Source organism: Polyergus mexicanus, unplaced genomic scaffold (genome assembly GCF_030449975.1).
Source record: "Polyergus mexicanus isolate NDT 795.1 unplaced genomic scaffold, iyPolMexi1.0 SCAF_23, whole genome shotgun sequence".
NCBI classification, from domain to species: domain Eukaryota; kingdom Metazoa; phylum Arthropoda; class Insecta; order Hymenoptera; family Formicidae; genus Polyergus; species Polyergus mexicanus.
Window position 1 is genome coordinate 1,018,758 of NW_027223343.1, and position 22,107 is coordinate 1,040,864.

Here is a 22,107-nt window from a genome sequence, read left to right on the forward strand (position 1 = left end):
GGGAGGTCCGGAAGAGATCCGCCGCTACGATTGCATTACGCGTTCACATTTATTTCACGTACGCGCGTTGCACAAGGTCCCTAGTTCCTCCGTCGAGAGATACCGTATGGTGGCATCGAGAAAAAAAAAAAAGGGAAACGACCATTGACTATTGGCGATCTTTATTCGGACGAATGAGATATCGGTGTAGCCTCGTCGCACATGTTCGTAATATCGATATAATTGTCAATTCTATATCGCGTTTACTAAATCTAGCATAATTTGCGATCTTGTATTTCGATAATACAACACGCGTCGTCGAGTGAATGAAGAAGAAAGAGAAATTATTATGTCGAACGAGGAGCGTTAAGGGCCCGCAGATGGGATGCAGCTGAAGTCACAAATAATATCAGGAACGTAAAGCATTTCGTCGAGTTCTGGTTCCTAATGAATCGAAGGGTGAGGAGGGGAGTAAAAAAAATGAAGTTTCTCTCTCTCTCTCTCTCTCTCTCTCTCTCTCACGCGCGCGCTCGCTGCTAAAGGAAACGGTCGCAGAAGCTATCGGAGCGCACAATCTAGTCTACCACCGACTACCGTTTACCAACCGGGTATTAGAAGTTGTCACAGGTGCTCGCCCGTATATACCACGCACGCACGCACGCACGCATGCAGGCACGCGAAGAAAATGGGCAAAGACTCTGAAAGGGAGGGCCCCTGTATGTATGTTTGGCTTTCCCACAGTTTTGCGCACGATTCCTTGCTACTCCGCGGTTTCGCGCCGGCGTTTGCCGACGGACAGACGGAAGCCGTCGCGAACTTCAAAGATTTGGTAGGGGCGATGGAGAGGAGGGACGAGGGGAGGCGGGCGGAGAAGGGAGACTCTCTCTCCCTCGAGTGGTATACGCATCGCATATTATCACGATGCCTGCCTAGCCGGGGTCGACATGTCCTCGTCGGCAGCGCGTGCACACAAAGTCGAGGACTCGGCCAACACTCCAACGGCAGCGAGTTTATCGTCGAGGAGCCGACGGTCGGAACAAAGTACGGCGGTGCCTCGCAATCGGCGAGGCTAATGGCAATCTTGTTTTACGCTCGGGGGCTGCTACGCTGTCACGCGCGACAAAAATCGTTTGCACGTAAGCGAGATAAGTTATTATATCTGTCGAGGCGCACGCGGGCGCGCGTGTGTCAACGTTGCGGATCAACAGCATCTATGATGCATTTAATCTCTCTTCTGTCGCGCGATGGAAAATCTTTTTTTACACGAAAAAGAGATGTATCTCATATAATAATTTATTTCTTTTACTTAACATTTTTCACCACTCGCGATCCCCGATTATTTGTAAAAATAATCTTCATATTCGCGAAGAATCGGTAAAATTTCTTCTCTTTCTCTCTTTTCGCGACGGTAAATTAAATGACTGACGTTTATTGAAAGCAAATTTCGACGATGGCATACATTCTAGATAGCATTTCGTTCCGCTGTAATTTCGCGATAACCGATAATTGCGGCATTCAAGCGATCGTTGAAGATTCAATCGCCAAATAAAAAGTATCCATCCAATATAAACGCGAGAGAGTTCGAACCATATTGATAAATTACAAACGTTTATACGACTCGATCAATCATCGGGCAAGTCGCGCGCTGCATCGAACTGCATCGCGCGATGATAACGATTGACAAGTGTTGAATATTAGTGACGTTTTAAACGCGCGTCTGTCAACTTCGGAGCTAAATGGGAGGGGAATTAAAATGCGAGCGAAAAGTGTGCGCGATAAAAAATAAAAGGGAAAAAAAAATAAGCGGTAGCCGAACAATCGTCGGGCTAAATCGATGGCTCGGCCCTGCGAGGGATCCAAAGTACTATCAACGAATCGTGTCGCTGTCAGTAACGGACGCATTAACGCATTCATATCGCATTCCGACCCTTCGTTCGTTCGATTATATTCTGTACGCGTATCCGTGTACTCGTTTCTCTTCTCCCCTCCCCTCCCCTCCCTTCCCATCTTTCGTAGGTGTCTCGATAGACTTTTTCTTCGTTGATGAGACAGCCGTGTAAAGTCATACGTAAAATAATTTGCGATCGAAGCGGGATAGGGAGGAACGACCATACCGATCATTATACACTTTAAAGTGCCTGTGTCTCCTCCTGAAGCATGGGACTTTTTTATCGTACATATTTGAACTAGATTACTCCGACTTGCTCGAATAATTAATATACATATTTATCGTATCACGTAGATTGAGATGAATCGAAGAATTTTCCAAAAAAATTTATATTTCTACGTGGATTACTCATGTAAATAAATTTACGCATCGACGAGAGAAGCTCTATCGAAGAGCTTTACTTTTGCCGTAATTCCAATATCCTCTTCCCATTTTCTCCGATATCCCGTCGAATTCCCGCGGTCGGTTGGCTCGTACGAGATTTGCCGAAGGGCGCGCGGGGTTAAGCGGTACACACGGTTCGGAATATAAGTGAAATCGCAATAATTACCGGCGGCACGGATCACAAATCCCGCAATACGGTAGTTGGTAGGCGGGGATGGTCTACCAACAGGCGCATACAGGTATTATACGCAAGCTCTTTGTCGGGGGACCACGGAGGAGAGGTGGGGTACGGTTTATATTGGCGCCACCTCCTGCACGGTTAAGCGAGCGACTAGGGCAGACTTACGCCTTACACCTCTCTCGCTCCCTCTCACATCGCATCCCACCCGCCGTCAGTTTTCTCGCTCTCTCTTTCTCATTCTCCATCCCTCTCGCGCCTCTATTCTCCTCTCCCCCCCTCTCTATCACCGACCCTCTCTCGTCTCTCTCGCCGCGCGCGCTCTCTGATGCTGCACAACTCCCGCTCGCTGGGCTAACCCAACCTAACCCGCGGGCGAACTTCATTCCACGCCGACTGACCACCACCGACGGCCGTCGTCGTGTCCTCGACGCCGCCGTCGCCGTCGCCGTTGTTGTCGTCGTCCGTCATAGAACGCGGTCGCGCGACACGTCGACTTGCTCGTCGGCGAATCGGTGCGTTACGTACGCGCGTCTCCCTCGTATTCTTCTGTGTTTTCTTCTTCTTCTTCTTCCCGCCGGTGGTGCGTATCGGCCGTTCGGTGCGTCGAGATATTATTGTGACTGGGATATACGTGACTAGAGTTCCGAGAGTGTGAACTGTGCTTATAGACTCGTATAGATTGTATCTCGCGTGCGTCGGGCAAATTAAGAGGAGGTGTCGAAGGGAAGAGAGACTGCGAACACTCGGCTTTATTCCGTTCTCCCTCGGAAGGGAGAACTCGTCTTCCGGACGGTGAAGGGAAAGAGGAAGGACCGATCATGGACATGTCCGAGGATTGTTGGGACCACGTGGGACTGCTCCAGGAAGTCTCCGCCGCGGAACCACCCCCGCCACCGCCCGCTCCCGATTTCTTAATCCAACAACCAGAGGTGAGTGCTCTTCTCCCTGCGACGAAATTAAAGATTGAGAGCCGAGTCCGATCAAGGATTCCGCGAGGAAGAAAAGCGCGGGAAAATCATATAGTACATAAATATAGGATCGTGGATCGATCGATACGTCCCTTTCATCGTGATAAACTTTTCAGTCGTGCCAATTTCTTTTTTCTCTCCTCGATAATGCGGAATTAATTTGCATAATGTGAGGAGCGCGCGTTGAATTAAAGCCAAGAGAGCGCGTTAAATTCGCGGTGAAGGCAATTCAGGGTGGCCGAGAGAGAAAGAGAGAGAACGGGGTGCATATAATCATGTCTCTTACTTAAACACACACGAGCCTCTGACATTTTCGGTACTTATACGGAGACGGGATCTGTCATTTTACGCGCGAACTTGTTTTATTGGCGAACGCTTTGAGAGGAATCCGAAGCATAGCCGGAGGGTGCGCACATTTGCGCGAGCTTTTTTTTTTTCTTCTTCCCATGAAACGCGCGCCGCGAAAGAGGAATTCTGGTGTGGAAATCATTATCATAATGATACGGGGAGGCGCCCTGATTTCATTCCGTGAAAATGATCGCTGCACGTACGTTACATATACGAGGAACGTATATTTAATTACTCCGCTCGTGGCGATCGTCTTTCTTGCTTAACTTTTTTAGCATGCCAATTTATAATACATCGTCATTATCGGATGTCATTTTGATTTGTTTCGATGATGGATCTTTAGTTTTTGCGACGATCGCCACATTATCCTACTTTTAACGATTTAATGACGCGAGCGAACTTATACTTTTTTAGCGTTTTGCCAGAAAAATAAGAGATCGTATATTTATATATAATTTAGAAAAAAATAAAACTTTCTTAAAGAGAGAGAGACGTCTCCGTTGAAGTAATCGCGCCTCTTCATCGCGACAAACGATTGTTAAATGCGTGAAACTATATCTTGAACACCTCGTATATCGGATCGTAATTAAGAGACCGAATTTACTCTCACGAGAAGCCGAAGCGATCGAACCGCGAGCTCGGCAACATTCCAATAAGTTAAACCTGAGTAGAAGAGAAGCACCTGGATAGTCGTAACGATTTCTCTGTTTGCTCAAGCCGCAGTAAATTAGTAATAATCACGCGGGACCACCTGTCATCGGTCCGATTGGTTCGGACCGAAGGATTTATATGTCATTATATACACGTTACCTGCGCGCGAACGGACGAAACGAAGAGAGAGAGAACCGTCCTCGGAACGATCGCCGAACGAAGGGACCCCGGCTCGTTCCGTTTCAATTTCGTCGAGGCCCCTTGCATAACGAGCTCTTCCTCCTTCCCTCCTCTGTCTCTCTCTTCCTCGCTACGGCGAGGCAGCAAGACTCCACGGGGCGTTGGTTACGGTGCCCTGTAATCATATCCGAAATTATAGGCATTTAGTCGGGCATGAATGAGCGGATAGGAAAGTTTAAGAAGAAGATATCGGTGGCATCGGCGCGTCAGAGGCGCGTGCAGGGCCCGGCCTTCGCTTCCTTTTGCACCTCTTCCCCCCCACCCCTCCCCCTCTTGTCCCCCTTACCTGCTCCATTCGGTTCGTCGTCGGTTTCTAAAGGCACCTGCACCTGCAGTGCCTCGATCAGAGCCCAGATTCACCTCCGATATAGTCGCTCTACCAGTCGCATCCTTCCTTCCGCCAAACGCATGCGTGTGTGTACGTGTATGTGTGCACGCATAAATCCCGAAACATGATCAGCGACTGTAATCCGTCATGCGCGATGATAATAACTGCCGCATATATCGCGCATATCATCGTATATCGCTGTTCAGCAAAATCGGAACATCCAGAGAGAGAGAGAGAGAGAGAGAGAGAGAGAGAGAGAGAGAGAGAGAGAGAGAGAGAGAGGAGCTTATCTTCATATTTCAAAGATGCATTACGAAAATTTAATGTTCGAATCTGATGGAAGTTAATCGCGTATCTTTATGAATTTTATCGGAATATGTCTCGAATTGACATTTCGACTACATTATCTATATCTTTTCGTTTTATAAGTCAACGAACACAGAGTGACGCGATATATCGTTCCTTTCTAGATTATTCAAACTCAAAGCGTTAGTATTGAGAGAAATCCAAGAGTTGTGTAGCACACGTTACGAATGTATCCGAGCTACTATGCATAATGACGTAGAAATAGGTGTTTCTCAGTCGAAGAAACGCGTAGAAAACTCGTGAGTGGAATGACGAGTGGCGTAAACGCGCTAATTTTATAATCGACGAAGGCGTTTTTCTTCGATACTCCATCTAGAGTTATGTCACAGAAATCCGTTAGCGCGCACAACCTGTCTCGTTAAAAGGAGATACGAGAGTGCGATGGCGCATCCTCGAGAGGAGCGTCGAGGGATTAAGGTAAGCGGATCGGTCCAATTAAAATACGGCGGGGAGGGGGAGGGGGAGAGGGAGGGAGGGAGGAGTCTCCCTCGTGTCCAACACGTGACAAATGCGCGGCCGCCGCACTGTCCCAGCTGCGGCGCTGAAAAATGTCGGTGCGCCGAAATATAGGCTACTAATCGAATCGCACCTGCGTCTCGAAAACCTGCGCTACCTCGTCTTAAAAGCTGGTTTCGCGGCGCGAGCGTCGGGCCCGGCTCACGTATGAGTTTCCCACGACGGGCGGGCCCCGACTCTTTTTCTCTCTCTCTCTCTCTCTCTCTCTCTCTTTTGGGGTTTGTGTGGGAATATCTGAGCTTATAACTCGCGCGCGTAACGCGTTCGATCGACCCCGTCGATTTTCGTATTCCTTCAACGTATATACACGTTCTTTCTTTCTTCCGTCCATCCTTTTCCACGGGCCTCACATGACGGTCATAGATTAGCGGAGCCCAAGCTCCGGGTCCCCGGTAGCTCTCGAAGGCGAATACGCCAACTCCCGTGCACGCGACATTCCATCGTGTTTGATGCCCCGCGCGTGCACCTGAGGCCCCGTTCGCGGGCCGGGAACCGCGTATTCCGACATGAAATAAACACGAGACAACGGTCGATTCGCGACCGGGCACGTACGCGCTTCGCTCCGTGAGAAAATTCGGCCGATTCGACGCCGATAACGCGCGTCTCGCTTCCGAATTACCCCGTTTTCTTCTGGTAGCCCGCGAGGCCGAACGCAGCCTCACAATAAGTCGGAATCAAACGCGACGGTGCGTGCGACTTGCCCGGCACGTACGCGTCGGATGAGCTAGGGCGCAGTAGACATAGCCGTGAACGATTTGCGAAGCAATCGTATCCGAGGGGCTTTGCAGGAATTTTAATTCGAGACACACAAGTATTAGACGACGAGAGAGAGAGAGAGAGAGAGAGAGAGAGAGAGAGAGAGAGAGTTTTCTTCCCGCCGTTCGTGTAATTGATGTAAGTCGCGTGTTACACGACTAAATTCCGATGCCTGAATGCGTCTGATGCACGACGATTGTCAGTTCGAATATCTTCTTTTATGTTCCTAACTGCACTCGTGTGTAATCGATCGAGGACTATCAATTATACTTAGCGCGGGATGAACAATATTTTTAGCGACCAGCGATACTCGAAAAAAAAAAAAAAAAAAAAAAAAAAAAAAAAAAAAAAATTTACATGCGATATAAGATGTATAAGATAATTACAACGTTACTATATTACTATGTGTTGTTTTCTTAGGACGCTCATTAATTTAGTATTAATGAATATTACTTCCGTGCTCCCATTAATTACATTCCATTATATGCTAAACGCACGCTCTCTATATATAAATGTGTTTACGTCGTTAATTTTATTCTAACGATGTGGTAATTTCCTCAGACATGGAATACATTATTAAAATCTTACGCGATAAAATAAAAATACACGCAACGTACTCATTTATTAATTAGTTACGCGATGTCAAGCGATTATATTATATTTTTCTTTCGCCTCTGTGTTTTCCAAACAATTTACAATCATATCTCTCTCGCACTAAGCTTTCCATTAGACGATGTTATCTGTTTACGATTTAATATCTCACACTGCAAAGAAAGAGCTTAGTGTTATTTCGTTAAGGAAGAGGGATAGAGAGAGAGAGAGAGAGAGAGAGAGAGAGAGAGAGAGAGAGAAAGGGGGGAGGGGGAGAGAAAAGCCAGTCGCTCGACTGGCCTCTCGACGGCTACGTTCGATGATACCGTCTTTTCCGAGACGACTCGTTGCAAGGTTCACACGGCCGAGCATTTCGCACTTTTGTCGCACGCGGGATACGCACTTGTCGCGTAAGCACTTGTCGCCACCCTTCCCGCTCCCATCCAGACGACGTCCGATTTCCGATCCGCCGTCGCCATCTCTTCCCCCTTTCGTCGTCGTTCTCGCGACGTCGTTTGACCCAATGCTCGCATACGCGCTGAATGGAGCTTCCTCCCCGACACACGTGCGTCGTCGTCCCGCATCCACCGGACACGTGCAGCGTCGCCGTCGAGCACGACGAACCCCATGGGTTACGCTTACAGACCACGTCGACGCCCGTATTTTCTCTCCGTCCTGTCGCTCATCTCGAATACATAGCCGCAACACCGATACATTAGGCAGGGGTGTGAATAATGATTGCTCGAGTTCGATACTTTTGCCGGAGACGAACGGAGCGAGATCGAACGGAACGGCCTGCATTGTTCTACGTAATTTCGAATAAACTGACGTTTTACAAGCAAGACATTCATGACTTGGTATCTTAAGAATCTCTACGTTCTATCAACGCGATAATCTTACATCTGTGCATGCTTCGAAGAAGGAACCTTCTGGGAATTCGAAAACGTTCGAGCTGAGAAAAGCTCCCGTGCGCGAGGCGGCGAAGAAAACAATCGACCACTTGTTGCTGAAAAGATTGTATCGAGCATTCGCTAGAGAGTCTTCGCGAAATTAAAAAGCCGCGTACATAGAGAGCAACCGCCATGCTCCGTCAAAACCCGACGGCGAGGATCCGCTTCCTCGATGAAACGGCTCGATATTTCAAGACGCGTTTCGTAACGGAGGTGTAATACGCTCGGCTTAAGAACAAGGATGTAGCTTTGCCGTGTTGTTAGACGTGGCGTACGAGAGAAGCTTTTCTTTTGTGTCACTAGTAGACCGCGGCAGCTCTCTCTTTCTCTCTCTCTTACGCGAGAATAAATTCAACGGACCGAAAAGAATCGCCGCCCATACCGTTTTCGAATCACTTTAGCGCAGCACGCGATACGCTCTCTACTTGAAATAAAAATATTTTCCGCGCCCCCATCGTACGGCATGGTCGACTTCATCTCGCTACGGCTCGAAACTCGTCCGTCTCTCTGGTCGAAAGTGTCGAAACGTTCTCACAGATGTATATCATATGTCTGGCTTAAATATTTTATATCACACACTTATCGTTAGTAATTATAGTTGTGCGCTTGACACAATAATTATTAATAATATTAACAGTTTCTATTCATCGTTGAAGGTACCCGGAGAAAAAATATCTATATAATCAAATATAAGTATATATAATTTATATATAAAATATGTCCATGTATATTTTCTTTCTCTTGTATAATCTCTGTCCGTATGTGTGAAAAAGAATAATTTAAAAATAACTGGAAGAATAATTTTTACATTGTTTTTTTAGAAAAAAATAAAATTTTAAGTGATAAAAAATTGTTCATACATCGTATAATCACATATAAATTTATATTTTTAAAAAAACAATGCGAAATTATTCTTCCAATTATTTTTCCTGTACATACGAATTATACAAAAGAAAAAAAAAACATATATTAACATATTATATATATATATATAATTGTTGTATATATATTTATATTTGATGTATGTGTGAACTGTTTTTCCGAATATATATCTTGCAATTATCCAATATAAGAGCATATTGAATTTATTGATTGACCAAGAATACCATCAATTGATAGTATTAGTATCTACTACGATATATTCTCAACAACTAAGACTGCATTAGGACACTTTTTCAATCAGGGTTGCATTTTCGGCTCCCGAATCCGCGCGGAGATCCACGGGGGGGTGAAAACGACCGCGCGCGTTTTCAAAGCACGCACCCTTGGAGACGATGTTCTCGCCGAAAGTTTTCGCCCTCGATGTAAACGGCAAGTTGGCTTTCGCCGCTGGGAGAGGAAGGGGTCCCGTCCTAATTGAACGACCCTCGCTCGGCCGACACACTTCGCTATGAGGGTAGTTTTATCTCACGTTAAGAGCGCCAGGGTGCGAGTGGGTGAACGAGCGCGTGTATATAAAGAACGACCTCGCTATTTTTATTATGACGCGTATATATACGCGTCTCATCGTGAGCTCTCCTCTTCTCTTCTCTCGTCTCGTCTCGTCTCGTCTCGTACAAGTTCTTACCTTATTAGCCGGGGGCATCTCGACGCAACAGTTCGCGGTCCAGCTTCTTCTCCGGTCTAAGCTACGCCATTGTGTCGAGCAAAGTATCTTCTGGCAGTAGTTAATTTTCCTGGAAAAGTTCTTCGCGAGGTATCGTACACGACTCTATACGAGTCTCCCGCGTGAGATTGTAGATAATACGAGACAATGCGTTTGCGCGAGAGTTGTCTAAATTGAAACGTGTAAAATATTTCGCGATAATTGTCTGTAAGATATTAATGCAAATAATAAAAATTCGAAATAAAACTTTCCTTCCACATAATTCAATAATTTTAAAGTTTTCGTTTTTTATTTTTTACAACGAAACGAATTTTCTAACGTTATCCGAAAATTCTACGGGAAGAATATATGAAAGAGAAAGCGCGGTTAAAGTGCCTTCTCGAAGGGAGATAGGAAAGAGGAGTGACGTTCGACACGAGGGAGGAGGTGTACCAATGAGTCGGATGGAAAACGACCCTCCGCTATATATATATATATATATATATATATATATATATACCCGGGGGTTAGCCACTCTTCCCGATTTCCTTCCATCCGGAGCGCAGCCACTTTCCCGCTTATTCAGCAATGATTCAATTCGGATGTGCTTTTTACGCCCGTCGTGGCGGCGGAGAAGCCGGTGGGAGGTTACCGAGCCGTGCTCCATAATCCCGCAAAGGGGAAACGAAAAAGGGGGATGAAAGTTAGGACGCGCCAGGGGGAAGGGAGGGAACGATCGGGGAAAGAGAAGCGAAGAAGGGCCGCGCAAAGTTATCCCACGCTGAAAACAGATTGCTCGGCATTCAGTCGCCGAGAGAGCGTTCCTTGTCGCGCACTCGCGGAAAGAGAAGGAGAGAAAAGGTACGAGTAGAGGAGAGTCAACTAACCGACAAGTCGTTCTTTTAATTCAGCTCACCGCCAAGTTCTTTTCCCCGCCCGTTCTCTTATTCCGTCGAAATGAACGGGGCGCCGCCACCTGGCCGGATCCCTCGTCCGGTCCGATAAGGAAGTCGTGACGCGGCATCTTTGCGGTGTCATACACGAGTAAGGTCTTTACTAACGGCGGATTTTCCGTTAACGCGAGAGAAGCGTAAACTTCTTCCGTACGTGATTCCGATCTGACAAGCGTCTCGAGAACAAATCGCCCGAGAATTCTGGGACGAAACTAATCGCGAAATGACGCGACACATTCGATGCTTGTGGAAAAAATTGTGTCATTTTAATAAATCTCTTAGCCGTAATTGGATTACACTTTTATAAACTAATTAAACACGCATACGCGCGGATGAAGATTTCAGAGAAATGAAGAAACAAGCGAATGAATTATTATCTATCAGACAACATCACCTCGAGCGCCAAGCTCATCGCATTACGTTCAAGTAAATTAATATGTCTCAATAATCAATGTGAAATGCGAATAAGTAGTTTATACCGTATTATACCGACATACGCGAATACCGAAGAATTCCGCTACGAACGAGGGTCTGATGTTCCCGATGTTCCCTATGCCGGATGATCCGAGATCGGTGCCCCGCTCTTCTTCGCCGGCGGCCAACGCGTGAAATGAAAAAGCGCTCTTTCTCGAGGAACTCTAATGACGGGAGGGAGGGAGGGAGGGAGGGAACACCGGGCCCGCTCTTGTACGCGTTTAATACACCTCCTCTTTCTCGACAAAGTATATCGGGAGCCTCACGATCGGCGTAAATCAACATATACTCGCCGGCGGGGCCCCTCACGTGATCCATGGCTTACACGCACGTGAGCACGAGCTAAAGAAACCGAAAAAAAGCCGGCTCTCTCTTCCACGATGATAGTTTAATATTAGTCCGGCGTACGGTAACGTGTCAGTCAACCTTCCGACGTTTCATACGCCGTCACCGCTTTTCAAGATCCTCGCGTGTAAGACCGATATTCATGAGATAACGACTCTCCCGCGAGAGGGATAGAATAAATAAAATCGTTTAATTCTTCGTTCATTTATCGCTGAAAAGTCTCGCGCTTTATATATATATATGGTAGATTGACAACGCGCTGCAAGAAGGGCACGAAGAAGAGGCATCCGGAAGGACGCGGCGAATCGGGCCCTGCGATCGGTCGCGGCGCGCACGGCTGACGTGACGTAATATGGGCCCGACGGTTTACTCTAAAACATCGCTCCCACTCGGTCAGTCGCATATTAATATACCTGAGACCCGAGTGTAGCCAGAAGCGGGCAGCTGCCGGCTCGTTTGCAGCACGCGATACTCGCGCTCTCACCTGTAACGTATATCTCAACCACCCCTCTTCTCTCTCTCTCTCTCTCTCTCTCTCGCTTCTTGCGCACTCGTTCTCTCCTTGGTTCGTCGCCTCTGTCTTCGTCTAGGCCCCCGTCCTCTTCGTGTCCGTATCTATCTCTGCGCGCGAGGAGCACTCGAAATTATTATTCCCGGCTCTCGAGCCGGTTAAAGGCCTCCTTCGTATATCGGCCGGTTAATGTGCGTACAGGGTGTCCCGATATTCGAATACAACGCAGGCTGATCACTGGATCTCTCTCACACATCGGGAATGTGTGTATATACAGTACACATACTGGCACACTCGACGCAGGCACACGCTCTCCCCGTCAATGCCTACTCATGAAAAATGAACGACCGTTAATGACATGCACTTACGGCTGTTACGTCGCGCATTAATCAGGCGTATCAGCACCGTATCGTTTCCGGAGCACGTATTCTTAGAAATCGTCGAGTATTTGGCATTGAGGCACGCGAGCGATCTCAATCGAGGCGTTACAAATGGCGATAGAATTGAAGGGTTTAACATCATAGGGTTTTAACACTAATTTTAAGCTAGGACAAGCGAACAAGTACAATCGATTGTAAACGAATTCCATAAATATCAGTTAAAAAATGTGTTATCTAATAATAATGGATGATTATTTTATTTTATTAATTTTTTTATCAATATAATTTGCTTCGAATCAAGTTCCTTCAAATGCAACATCAAAATTTTCACGGCTTTTTTTTTTTTTCCCCGAGAGATTACATTTTTAGAGACGCATAATTATCCCCTTCCCGTATTATCGCGATGCATGATGGCGATTCTTTTTGTATTCGCACGTATATATAGGGGAGTCGTCGTGATTTCGATCACGCGCGAGGCGTGCCCGTCGGTGACGGATGATCATCGCGGATTGTATTCTCCGAGAACTACTTGAGAATCTCTCATTGACAAACAATATTCGCGCGCCTTGCGAAATCGTGAATGCCGGTCCGTGTTCGTCGGCAATCGAGGCACGATCGCGCTTAAACGATTGATAAAAGCGTCTATACGGTGATCCATCATGCCGCGCTTCTCGTCGACCGGAACGGCCAGAGGCCTATTTAGTTGGGACAATTTCCAACCGTTATCCTGCAAGAACCGATCGCGCACGCCGCTCATAATGCAGACTCAATTTTATAATTTGATAGGGTACCCATGCGGCATTATACTTGGATATTTTATACTTGACAGGAGTCTGCGATTTCAGTTTGATTTCAATGTGGCCGTCTATCTTTTCAAGAATTAATACGGAATTTTCGTTTCTTGTAACGACATAAGATGACGATGCGTCACTTGGTCATGTTTAACATCGCGTTAATAAATAAAAGATTTAATAAGTTATTTTAGATCCTTAAAGCAAATTTATCGTTTTACGTTAGCGTTGAATGTTAAAAAAATTCTCAAATGTAACGACTATTTTCATAGGAAATTTTCCTTCCTCTCGATCGTTCATGGTGACCTGATATACGTATGTATCCGGAATGACACGATAAATGATCGTAAACGCGTGTTAACCGCCCGCTTTGAATATTTGTTAACAGATTAGAGCGTAGGCGGCCTTATACTTCTTGTTCCCCACGTTACACATACGGTTTATAACGCGCATAAAGCTGCGAGACTCGGACGAGTTTTCTCGTGCAATGCTTTCGTGTTCGCGCGAGTGTGTTATTATTTATACGATCCGCGATCACTGCACCGCGATAAATTGTTATATTTCCTTTATCGGATTCGTTAGGTAAATCTCTCTCTCTCTCTCTCTCTCTCTCTCTCTCTCTCTCTCTCTCTCTCTCTCTCTCTCTCTCTCTTTTCGTCGTCGACGAGCCATTGCCGGCTGTGCAACGACAGCCGGAATTAGTCACCCTTTAGAGAAACTCGCATATAATTGGATCTTGATGTAAGTTACATAGGGCATAACGAAACGAAAAGATATATTAGCTTAAGAAGTGTCGAATAGGAAATTCAATTTTTACTAAAAAATATTCCGATATGTGTGTTCGGGTAAACAATACGTATTTTCTTTACGTATTTTCTTTTCAGTCTATTTCAGTTTGTATCGTGTTTTATTGTTATTTTTTTTAATTGAATTGAGAGAAAATGCCAATTAATCAAAGCATTGGCTCAACATTTCACTGAACGATAATGAGTGAGTGTTTTACTTGTTGTTTCTCCGTCTTATGTTCCACTGATTATTATTAAGATTGAAAAGTAATAATTAAAATCAGTAGTACATATTATATTTGGAAGATGAAAGTTTTTTTTTTTTCTATTTATTTTGGATTGCTAATGCATTTTTAAGGGAATTTATACGTATATCTAAAATGAAACATATATAACATATATTTAAATTCAGAATTATCATACATATCGTATTTTTTTAATTCTGATAAGTCCAGAAAAATTGAATGAAACTTTTGGTAAAAAATTCAGATATTCCTGTAATAAAATATAAATTTATCTCATATATATTATTATAATTTCGGTGATATAAAATTTAATTTGCTTGGAATCTCAATAAATATGGTGCGACTGCAATGTTGAAAATTATTTTACGCTGTTCGCCTGAAAATAGATTTGTACAGCATCGGGGAAAAAAAATATTTCTAACCGATGGCGAATCATAACGGATTTCTAACTTCCTTCACGAACCTCTTCTGACTAACACAATCGTTGTTGGAGCCAGTTGGGAAATCGCCGCAACGCTTGTTAAGCAATTGTCGGTTTTACCGTTGACATTGCGATTTCCTCTTGCTCTCACTGGTCATTTTAACGCATCCTGAGGTAATGGTCGTTTCTTGTAAAGAAGTTAATTGGTTCCTGTAACAAGCTACTATGCATACGTAAGACGCTGGCGACGTTCCTGCTCGAACGTTTCTACCGTTCGAATTAACGTTTCTTATCGCGCTGACAGGAATATAATGAGGCTGTCTTTAATTAGATCGTAATCGATTATACTAATTTTCTTCTAATTTACATAATATAAACCGCGATTAAAATTTATTCGCGCGCGTGCGCATCCTGCAGAGATATAAGTTATAATAAATACAATTATTATTATTCTTTTTACTGCTGAAATAATATATAATTATATATACAATATATATTTTTTATATTACAATTTAATCCATGAGAGCATAGTTTTTTTATAACTCTTGTTACTCCGCCGCGGATTTACGTTGCCGTCCAAAGAGATATAATTATTTATTCGGAACTGAGAAAAATGCGAACTGCGAGAAACAACAATCTATCAAGAGCACGGTTTCTCACGCACGGATCTTACGGACGGATTTACGCCATAGGGCCACTTCCTTCGTTCGCGCCGCGCCTATCCTCGGGAATGAACGAAGGCACGTCGGTATAGTAATCACCATCACCATCGCCTACGCTCGAGCGGGCGTGCTGAGCCGAACCGAGCCGAGCACACGATGCACACCACTAGTCTCGCCTCCTTCGGCGGCGAGAGCCGGCTCTAGGTGGTACTTCTCCGGTAATTTTAGCCGGATCTGCATATTTTAGCACGAACACTTCCGTCGATCATTATCCTCGTTCGCCGCCGCTCCACCCGCGCGACTTTGTTGCATACAATCGCGGGACGGCTGAATCGCGCGCACGCGAGGCTACCGGAGAGTCGTGCAATCCGTTTTATGGAAAATCGTTGCACCCTGACCTGCACTCCTCCCGCGAGAAAGACGACCGGAGCGATTATATCGGAGGCGGGCTCGCTTCGAGAGTGTACTTTGCGCCAAAATGATTGTAACGAGGTATCTTGGAGGTGTTCCCTCGCGATTTTCTTTGCAATGACGATTTTAGTTATTTGTTGATTTGTTCCTTTTACACATTTTTTTCGACAACTTTACGAGACTATACGCGTGTAAAATGGCAACGGTTGCGGGTGCGAAGATGTAAGGACGATTGTAAAGATCGTAATTAGTAACACTCGGGGGAGCAACTAATAAAACAGCGAATAATCGAGGACAGAATCCATAAATGTAAAAAATAGAAATTGGAAAGAGGAACGAAATTTCGATATCGTAACAATCAGTATAGCGATACGACAATGTAAATTCACTAATGGCTACTTTTGTTCTTTAGCGTTTAAATATATTGGTCTTGTCGTATATTATCTAAATTGATTTTACGGCTAATAAATCGATTTTAAATGCTAGAAAGAGTGCCTTAAATAAGTGCTGTATATTTTACTCAAAAGATAAATATTTATTTTAAAATATATTTATGAGAGGATTATGAATATATTATTGTGTATTTAAAATAGATTATAAATATATATATTTTCCCTCTTTATATTTAATGTTTCGGCAAAATGCTGTATACAATTTTGTAATTCTTCGCGATAAAAAAGAAAAATTAAAATGCAAATGAGAAAAATTCTGAAAATGCCCATCCTGTAAAAGCTACTCAGTTTTATTTAAATTTAATAGTTGGAATTTAAATGTCTCTTTAGTTTTCCTTCTTGATCGTATAAGCAGGAAACATTAATTTTCAACTGGAATTTTGAGCAAAATGAAAGATTTCTCAAGGAACATTTTTCAAGATTTCAATCGACATCCTAAATTTATATTACCGGGAACATAAACATATCCCAACTTCGCCGTTCGCGATTCCGTGATGCTACTTTTATGCTCTCCCTTGCAATATCATACACATACGCTGTTTGAAAAATTGTTACTTTTCGAATCAGTTATCGCATCATGCACGCATGGCATAATTTTTCCGCCGCAGCAACACCGAGAAATTATCGTTTACCGTTTTCCGTAAGAAAATTCTCTAATCGCTTTTTAATTTTAATCGGCGCAACGCATAATAAAGCGCGATTACAGAATTACAGAACGCGCGTGTAGACGCGACCGGATTCTTCTTGTGTGTACAGATCAACGATCGTGCCTCGAATACATTGTACATCGATGAACGCGAAGTACATAAACGAGCGAGTGGACGCGCTAGAGGGAGGGAACAAAGAAAAAAAATAGCCTCAAATGAATTTCAATGGGCATGGTATGATTCGAGTCTTCCTTCTCTCTCTCTCTCTCTCTGTCTGTCTCTGTCTGTCTGTCTCTGTCTCTCTTTGGGATAGAAATCGCTAGGAACTCTCGTCGAGTTTCCTCTCTCCCTTTTCCTCTTCCGAGAAGCGAACACAATTGTGCGCCAGACAAAGTATACGGCCTTGTTTCTCTGCATTATGGATGCATTATAATTATCTATTCATTTTCCATGGGCATATAACATCGCAAACGAGCTGTCCATGCGATCCTCGTGTGCTTTGCTTTTGATTGCGAACGAGAAAAGCTTGCAACGAGTTTGCATCGGGAGAGCGGAAGGGGGAGAGAAAGGAAAAAGGAAAACAAAAACAAGTTACGCGACATACAAGGATGACTAGTACGTGTTGCTGGAACCATTGATACATATGTCATGTTTCTTGAGAAATGTGCGTGCTTTTATCTCCCTAAGTATGAGTCTTCGTGCCAACTTATGCAATGTTCATAAAGATGAAGGCATTAACCCTAAGCGTAACTTTTTGATGCAACCATTAAAAGTGCAGATTACGGTGGAGAGACTCCGGAATGTCTTCTGTTACTCTCAGAGTTTCCCCCGTCTTTATTTTACTCTTTACGAAGAGTACGGCGAGAATCCAGCAAGTAAGGTTTCAACACCATATCCCAGAATAAAGGATCAAATATTAAAGAAAATTTTTCGCGTGTCACGTTCGCGTTTGTTTTAACTGTTTTTTTATCGCATTACTCGCGACTGTTCTGTTCGCGTATCGCGAGATCTGTCATGCCGCCGACGTGGTAAAAGACTCCGGAAAATATGCATCGCGATGCTTATCGCCAGCGATACGTTTCCGTTCCTCATAAACAATGAATAATAGTCGTATAATGGCGTCGCAATTGCGATTATCGCGATAGCGTCTAATATACGTGCTTTGTCAGTATTTTTGCGCAATATCGCCAGCTGCCTCTTTTCCCGGCTTTTCCCTTCTTTCTCCCTCTTTCCGCTCACGCTTTTTCCATAATCGCGACGTATCGAACGGCGTGCAGCGTTTTGCAGCGTTCGAAAATGTCACAGTCGAGAAACAATAAACAGCGATCGGGTTGCGCAAGGGGGGAGAAGGGGACGCGAAAGAACGGTGGATGATGTACGCGCGCCTGCCGAGAGGACCCTATTTTTAACGAAAACCGCGCGACAATTAGGCTCCAACAAAGTTCGACAATGTCTCCACGGTATTCTGCATCCAATCGAATTCGGGTGGTCACTTTTGTGGCAATTATTCGTTCGCATCTTTTGTCGTGTCGTACTCTATCACGTCTTTTTTCCGAGCTCTTTTCTCAATAATAGAATATAATAAAATAATTTCTCCCAAAAATGCCTTAATATGTGTATGTAATTATTCGATATTTTTAGCAAAGGAGTATATTTAGTTTAAATATGTGTGTATATATATATATTTATTTATATACAAACTTGAAATCTTATTCATTAATTACATCAGCAATTTTATTTCTATATTTAAATTAAATTCCTTTGCTAAATATATCGAATAATCACATTGTTAAGGCATTTTTGGGGGAAATTATTCAACGTACGAGTCGATCTCAAGTATTCGCGCACGCGCGAGAGTCTGCACGTCGATGATCTTTTGTGAAAAATAAAATCGCAACTCCGTGACTTAGGTGTCCCCGCGTACGAGGGGGTGGACTACGCGTCCCTCTTTCGTGCGCGGGGATAAAATGGAAATGCCTGGCAGCGGGCGGTATAGGGGAAACCCTGTGGATTCGACTGTTTCGAGGCGAGAGTGCGAGAGAACGAAAGCGTACGAGGGAGTCATCCGGATTTGCCCCTTCGTACCACCACCCGCACTGAAAGCAATGTTTCCTACTCTTATGCCAAAAAAAAAAAAAAAAGAAAGCTCCCCGATTTATTTCTCCGGGCGATCGCACATCGAAACGATATATATGGGCGCCGATAAAATCCGGCGGTGACTGATCAAAATCTTTCCTTTTTTTCGGCTACACGATGTTTCCATCGGTTCGAACGATTCAAACCTGCACGAGCGATGCAATCCATCAACTGTTATTCCGTCACCCGCGAAAGGAAAGAAAAAGCAAGACTTTGTCAAAAATGAGATATATTTCATTTTTTTATATACGTTCAATGTAGTAGTGAGATAATTATCTACTTAAATACGTAATGTAATATTGGAATAAAATAGGTTTCACACTCTTCAAAATCTAAAGTTTTTCGTCGGATTTTTCGCGGAGATTGTAATCTTTTAGAATGATTCGAACGATTCGAAGTTTTAAGATTGCTCCGAGATTTTTCTCGACGCTCCACCGAGAAGACCGTAGAATCTGTCCGCGTGAACGAAGAAAGAAGAGGGTCGGCGAGCGAGCGAGAGGTGCGCTGCAGTTTATTTCGGTCGGGTTAATTAGTGTTGCCTCGCGAGGTTTACGGTTGACATTTCGTTGGTCGCTCGTTCGTCGTTCTACGGAGGTAGGGGCGAAGAGGAGAGAACGGGGAGAGAACGGGGACAAGGAAAGACAAGGGGGCTGGGAGGGGGAACCGGCTTTTTTACGGCAACACACTGGTCGGCCATACCGAAGAGGAAGACGAAGTCGGTGCAGAAGTGTAGAGGAGGAAAACGGACGAGTTACAAGAACGTTCCGACCAATAAAACTGCAGTGCCCCTCGAAGGTACCCCGAAGGCGCCAGGGCAGTCTGGATCTCCCCTTATTAGCCTCTCCACTTCAGCATGTTCGCCTCAGAGACCTGCGTAACAATCTTTTGTCTTATTCCGCGGTGTGAATCGCGCCATTCGAATTAGACCCGCTTTTATGATTCCACCTTGATAGATTGCTTTTGGAAAGAGCAGTAGAAAATCTCGTAAAGCAGTCATAAAAGCTAGCAGCCGACGTATTACAATAGTATAATATAATAAGATGAATGGATTTAGAGAGAGATCCGCATTAAAAAAGAAAGTTCTATTTAACAAAAAGGATTCAGCTTCTCGCTTAAACAACGTAATTTATTGTTGAAACTATTTCGAAGAAGTGAAAAATTTGAAAAAAAAAAAAAAGAAATACGAAACTTGTGTGGGCCGATGTAGAAATATAAAGGGAGAAACGAAAGCGAGGAAGTAGGAAGAAGGGTGGACAGTTTGGTGCCTTATTAAGCATCCTTATCGCCAAAGAGAGACAGCTCGAGCGCGACACGGTCGTTTAACTTTTACTCGACCCGCGAACAAGTAATGAACACACACCGACCGGCGAGATAGGACCCGACAGTCCCTTCTTCTGGTAGAAATCTTGGCTTTATCACACTCGAAAAACTTGACGGCTGCAAACAGCAAACGACCTGGCGTAGCTTAGGCGCGGATATTCCAGCCGAGATTTACAACGGGCGCTGTCCAGTTAGAGGCGTGAATCGTGCAGGCATAGAAATCGCATATTTTTCTCATTTTTACGGATATCGATATCAAATATACGAAAGTCTTTTTTTCATTATGTTAAATAATCAGCTGGTCTAGGAATCGAAAATTGCGTCGCGAAACAAAAATTCGGCTGGAACTCGTAAAATAATTACATTATAAAATGTTGCGCAAAATGGCCCTCTGTTCCCGGAATGATATCATTCCTTTTATCTATGAATCATACGTGATAGTATAACAGGGTAACGATAAAAACTGACGAACCGCGAGCTCCCCGCGCGTTTCCCCGTAATCGTAAATATTACGTCCAACAAATTAATGAAACAAGTGGACGTTCAATATCCGAGTGATATTTTCACATTGCGTATCAGCTGCCGCCACATTTCATTTTGTCATCTCCGTATCCGTCACGTCATTCTTCTCATTTAATTATTCGATGTTCGTCGCGAATAGTATTGTTGCGTATTGCATAGTCCGAACGGGAAATATCTTTTTGCTGTTAAAATATTTTTTATTCGCGAAAATATCTATGTTACAAGCTAAAGTAAAGTTTCTCTGTATAAACTCGTGTAAAACGTGTTTTATTTTAAATTCTCGATTTCAATATAATTCACTTTTTTCTATTTTGATTTTGTAAACTATAAATTATTTTTCAAACATCTGACATTCATAAGATTTTATTACACTATTTTTGTATACCCGTCATACCTTGTTTAGTACTATTTTATTTACATTCTGTAAAGGATTACTTGAGGAATATTTGACCTGTACATGAAAAGCTTTTTTCAGGGAAATTTTCGATTTTTCTAAGAAAAGAAGAAACCGATTTCTTTCTTATCCATTGTATTTTTTTTAAATGATTCATAAACTTTCCTTTTTTTTTATCTGTCAGTAACGTTGATGCAAAACTTTCGACTCGAGCTGAAATTTTACATAAAATACGTTTTATTCTTTTATTGTTTACGAACTACGAATAAGAGATCAATAAATTTCATTTTTTTTTTTTAATCATTGAAAAATATATAAAAATGTAAAAAATTTATTCTTTAAGGTATTGCCATATTTTGTTTCCATGCAATATTTTCTATTATAGTTTAAACGATAATCATATTTATAAATTAAAAATCTATTTGACTTTTTTGTTTCAAACAAATAAAATTTTCAATATTATACGAACTATGAAAAAAATTTCTTTTAGATTTCTCGTATGCGCTGTCTTCCACTTAAAAAGATTTCATTATTTTTATACAAGAAAGAAACTGTAATATTTCGAGAAATCAACACATCGAAATTTCGCTTCTATTTTCAATGTAAATTTTTTCAAGTTTATAGATGGTTTCTAGAAGATTTCAGTAGGTTTAATTTATATAGGAATTGAACTTTCATTTTGTACATCTGTAATATGCAGTAAACGAAGAGTTTCCCATTTAGAGGTTTAAAAGAGAGAAACTTTCGGCAAAACTATAGATTAAATAGTTTTAAAATAGGATGATTTGGATGTTTAAAAGTATCAAAGTAGATGTTGAAATTGGAAGAAAAATATTTCGACTCGGGTAAAGTATCAAAGTAAATGTT

The 22,107-nt window shown here is 43.3% G+C and overlaps 1 protein-coding gene across 3 annotated transcripts in view; it reads left to right on the plus strand.

Moving 5' to 3' along the window:
• Positions 1-22,107, plus strand: part of LOC138942642 (homeobox protein araucan) — a 72,802-nt gene that overhangs the window by 5,795 nt on the left and 44,900 nt on the right. For 2 of the 3 annotated variants that reach the window (XM_070313020.1, XM_070313019.1), the window contains exon 3: positions 3,264-3,421. The exons of the other annotated variant lie outside the window; for it this stretch is intronic. In XM_070313020.1, the coding sequence (XP_070169121.1) occupies positions 3,264-3,421 (158 nt within the window). The remainder of the gene's footprint in view (positions 1-3,263; positions 3,422-22,107) is intronic. 3 annotated transcript variants of the gene reach the window in all.